This window comes from Elaeis guineensis, chromosome 6 (genome assembly GCF_000442705.2).
Source record: "Elaeis guineensis isolate ETL-2024a chromosome 6, EG11, whole genome shotgun sequence".
NCBI lineage: Eukaryota > Viridiplantae > Streptophyta > Magnoliopsida > Arecales > Arecaceae > Elaeis > Elaeis guineensis.
This window is the reverse complement of record NC_025998.2, coordinates 127476784-127481628: the sequence shown is the minus strand read 5'-3', so window position 1 is coordinate 127481628 and position 4845 is coordinate 127476784. Positions and strand designations below refer to the sequence as shown.

The window sequence follows — 4845 nt, the reverse complement described above, 5'->3', positions numbered from 1 at the left end:
ACGAGCCTGGAGGCCACTCGGTATTCTCCAATGGTGCATACTTATCTCATTTCCCTGCTGAAGGTATGATATTATTTAAAACGACTCACCATGACCCGGAAATAAAATTGATGTGCTACAGTGATTATCTGGATATCTAACTCAGTGATTTCTAGTGCCTTTATTATGTAAGAAATATGGTTTCATCTAGAGGATTTTAATGCATTAATACTCTGTTTGTGGTAGGGAAGGTAATTGGAACGGGTCCATCAGATACCCAATCTGGCTCGATCGGAATGGGGCAAGTATCAACTGATCCGGTTAAAATCTTAGATGAATTTGAATTTTGGATAACATATCCGAAGTAGATTCGGATTGAATGCAGATAATAGTATGCCCTGCTTCAAATCCAACTCGATATAATCCTAATCTAAACTCTTCTTCCAATGTTACAATTAATTTTTAATGTTTGTACCGTGAGTTCTTTGTATGATCTGACCCAATTCCATCCAAACCATTTTGTCTTTCTAATTCGATTCGACCCTCACTTCATCCAACCTGATCCGAAACAAATATGGGTGTTGAGTTTTTAATTATGAAACAGATACAAATATTGGCCGACCAGATCCTCGATTGCCGTCCCTAGTTTGTGGGGTGCCTTTTTTTTGCCGGTTTATCCTCGTATCAGCATATGAATAGAGACAACCGAAGCAGAGGAAACAGGACACAACTGCCTGCAGCAATGGGTTCTCCTCATGCCATCATCATACCTTATCCGGTGCAAGGCCATGTCATTCCTCTAATAGCTCTCTCCCACTCCTTGGTTGCCCATGGCTTCAAGATCACATTCATCAATTCCGAGTTCAACCATGAGCGCGTTGTTGCTTCCTTGTCCCAGAACGGTGGTGATGGATTGGAAGGGATACACATGGTTTCCTTTCCGGATGGATTGGCACCTGGTGAAGACCGTAATGATATCCGAAGGGTGACTGAAGGCTTCTTAAGGGTCATGCCTCGGTGTTTGGAGGAGCTCATAGAACGGATGAACACATCAGGAGGTGACCAGGTTACATGGGTCATCGCCGATGGGAACATGGGATGGGCTCTCGAGGTGGCGCAAAAGATGGGCATCCGGTCGGCTGCCTTTTGGCCTGCGTCTACCGCACTGCTTGCAATATTTCTGAGCATTCCCAAGATGATCCAGGATGGTATCATTGATGCCAAAGGTAAGACTTGGTTGTTGCTCATTTTTGTCTGACCTGTAAAACAATTCACGGCATACTAATCATATGTAATAGTGTTCTTATTGCTACAATTTTGAAGATCAAATATGGTTTTTTTTTCTCCTCTCTCTTTTTTGTTTAGTTAAGTTTTCGTGTGGCATACAGCTTTTTATTCAGGAAATTCATGAACGAAACCAGAGGGAAACCAAATCATACAAAACCTTATGTGGATGATTTTGCCAACAAAAAGCAGAGAGCAAAAGATTTACCAATATGGTTAACATGTATGCAGTTGTTACTTAGTGAACATCAGCAGTAATCAAATTAATGGAAAAAAAAGGGCTGTGTTCTAATAAAGATGAAAGAAAGAAAAAGGAAATGGGGAAAAAATCCCATCAAACTACTGGTAGTAATTATTCGTAGTCATCATTGGTTTACTTTAGTTTTTTTGGTGTTATTTAGATGTATCTTCTATTGGGGAAACTGGTTCCGTTCACATAGCAAGCATGTTTAAAATTTTTTTAGAAAAGTCTGCATCTGTGAGGACAAGTTCCAGAATAACAAAATAATCATCTACCATCTTTTCTATTTGCATTTCATGCAGGAATGCCAGAAAGGAGTGAGACTTTCCAGCTGAGACCTGGCATGCCATCTGTGAACACAAGCCAACTTTCATGGAATTGTGCCGGTGATCTCGAAGAAGAAAGAGTCATCTTCAAGCTCATAGTCAGTAATAATCAAGCAATGCCGCTGGCTGAGATGATCATTTGCAACTCATTCTATGACCTTGAGTCAGAATCATTCAACCTCTTTCCAAACTTATTGCCTGTTGGACCATTACTCACAAGCCAACAGTTTGGAAAGGCAGTTGGGCATTTCTGGCTAGAGGATACAACCTGCATGAGTTGGCTGGATCAGCAACCTGCTAACTCTGTCATCTATGTGGCATTTGGGAGCATAGCAGTCTTCAACCAGGACCAATTCCAGGAGCTTGCACTTGGGCTTGAACTCTCTGGCCATCCATTCCTGTGGGTCGTAAGACACGATCTCGCAGATGGGATAGATGATTCCTGGTTAGATGGGTTTGGAGATAGAGTTAAAGGCCATGGAAAGCTGGTAGGATGGTCTCCTCAACAGCAGGTACTGGCTCACCCTTCCATTGCTTGCTTTTTTTCTCATTGTGGTTGGAATTCTACATTGGAAGGGGTGAAGAATGGAGTCCCTTTCCTCTGCTGGCCTTACTTCGTCGATCAGTTCCTCAACCGGGCCTATATTTGTGATGTTTGGAAGACTGGTTTGAGCATAGAACCTGATGACAAGGGGTTTGTTCCGAGGGAGCAGATCAAAGAGAAGGTGGACCAAATATTTGGCAATGAGGAGATGAAGGCCCGGGCCTTAATGTGGAAGGATATTGCTAATAGGTGCACCAACGAAGGAGGGTCTTCCTACAAGAATTTCAAGAGCTTTGTGGATGCCGTGAAAGAATGACCAGTCCTTTTGCTTAGTAATAAGGCACATGAATCTTTTGTGTTTGCTTCATCCAACTCAAGATTAAAGTCTGATGAATGTGTTATGTATGGAGACAGCCAATGAGATGGTCAATGTATTTATTGATATTTAAGTATCACCCTTCTTTTTTCATTGGGGCACATTTTGTTTGGGACAGGGTCCTTGAGGGAAATACTCTGATCTGGCAAACTGCTTTGTGGGTTTGCTTTTGGTAGTCTTGAGATACCAGTATTGTAACTAACAAACTAGTTTATATTGTGGATTGTACTTGGACCCAGAGCTCCTCCTCTGTATTTCACCCCTTCAATGTAATAAGAGGTGCACAAACTTCTTTGTACATTCTTGCAACCCTTTGTTCTAATAAAAATTGGGCGGTAGTTCTCCATTGCTTCTCTTTTTATCTAAAAAAAAAAAAAATTGCACAGAACCTACCATTTGCTCAAAAAAGAAAATAAAAATATTACTGTTGCCCTCGTAACGGCATCGTGTCAATCTAAAATAGTATGCAATTTTCCAAACCAACTTATTTTTTCAGTTTATAATAAATGATATCTAACATCACATACTTCTTAGTCTTGATGTCACACTCCGAACCCAACATCCAGATTGGATACACGATGGCCACACACTTCTTAAAGCAAGTCCTAAAAAATACGCAATGTCAAAATTAAATCATTACAACCTCAATATGCATAATATTTTTTTTTTCTTTTCTTTCTTCCTTCTTCTTCTTCCTTTCCTATTTTCTTCTTTCTTTCCTCTTCCTTGGCTGAACAGGAGAGGACCATAAGGGAAGGGAGCTCGATGGCTCGGGCTTCGACGAGGGGCGGCGGCTTGACTGGATGTCCGGCTGTGACAGTCGACCGCGGTGAGGCAAGGGATGGCCGGCAGCAAGGTTCAGCCGGCAAGAAATCAAGAAAAATCGAAAAAATAGGGTACCGTCATTTTTCTTTTATTTTTCGATCATTGGTCGGTCACCGACGGCCAATACCTTCAAGAAAAGAGAGATAAAGGGACGAGAGTCCTATCCTAGGGGTGAGACGCCGCAACTGGCGGTGCCGGTGGCCGAAAAAGAAAGGAAGGTGGCCCGACCGAACAGGGGTTCATCCTTTTCATGGATTTTCCGACGATCGCGACGGCCAGCGAGGGTCTAAAGCCATGGAGAGAAGGGAAAGAGGGAGAAGAAAAATTGAAGCCTTACCTGAGCTTCGGTGGCCTCTCCGACCTTCGATTTTTGACGAACACGAGAAGAGGATGTTGCGGCTTCCACGAAGAAAAGAGGAGGAATCGAGCACAGTGATCGCTGTAGAGACTCTTGAGGGAGAGGGGAGGCTTGTTTATAGAGGATTCTAGAGCTCTAGTGGTCCTAGAACTCTTTTTCGTTCGAGATTCATCGAAGAAGAAAACTCCTATCGAGAATCTTCTTCCTGTTCTGTTTTTTTTTTTTTTTGTATAGAATTTGGGCTTCTCAAAATTTTGGGCCTGGTCCAAGGCCCAAATGGGCCGGGTGTTACACTTAGAGCCCTCAAAAGTTTCATCCTTCGTGACCTTCAATAAAAATGAAAAAGTAAAAGGCATCGTATAACCCCACCCCCTTCCAAAGTACCAACTGTGCCTTGTTGAACTAATATGTTGAGCTCCGTGTTGGCGGTTTTGGAAATCAGCAACATCGCCTGCTGGGCATGTCAACAGGCATTCTACATCTAAAATTTAATTCTTCTTTCTACAGTCACCATCTTTGCCGATGCTTTCATCTATCTATCTAACTGAGCTTTCATCTATTGACATTTGGGGTCAAGTGTCCACTTCCCCTGGTGTAAGGGCCTACTTTTATTCACACTAATAGCATGTAACCCTGTATCCCAGCATAATCCTATTCCCATGTATAACATTAAGTATTCTATAAATAAATCATAACTGGTGGAAGTATTTTACTTCCTCCATTTCCTCAAAAAAAAAAAAAACTGAGCAGTGCTTTTAAGAAATCAACTGCCTTTTGCCAAGTATGATCACTTTAACATTATTTGGGACTAGTTCTATGGCTCATTTGGAATAAAAAAATCATGATACTGAATCAGTTGTGATGATCAAATATTTCTTTGGTTGGTTAAGCATCCATGCACCTACGCGCTAT

The 4845-nt window shown here is 41.8% G+C and overlaps 1 protein-coding gene across 1 annotated transcript; it reads left to right on the top strand.

Moving 5' to 3' along the window:
• The first annotated feature begins 619 nt into the window (after window positions 1–619).
• Window positions 620–3096, top strand: LOC105046642 (UDP-glycosyltransferase 83A1). The gene is made up of 2 exons (XM_029265008.2): window positions 620–1205; window positions 1807–3096. Exons 1-2 carry the CDS (start codon window positions 671–673, stop codon window positions 2688–2690), a joined length of 1419 nt encoding a protein of 472 aa, XP_029120841.1. The 5' UTR covers window positions 620–670; the 3' UTR covers window positions 2691–3096.
• Window positions 3097–4845: the final 1749 nt, after the last annotated feature.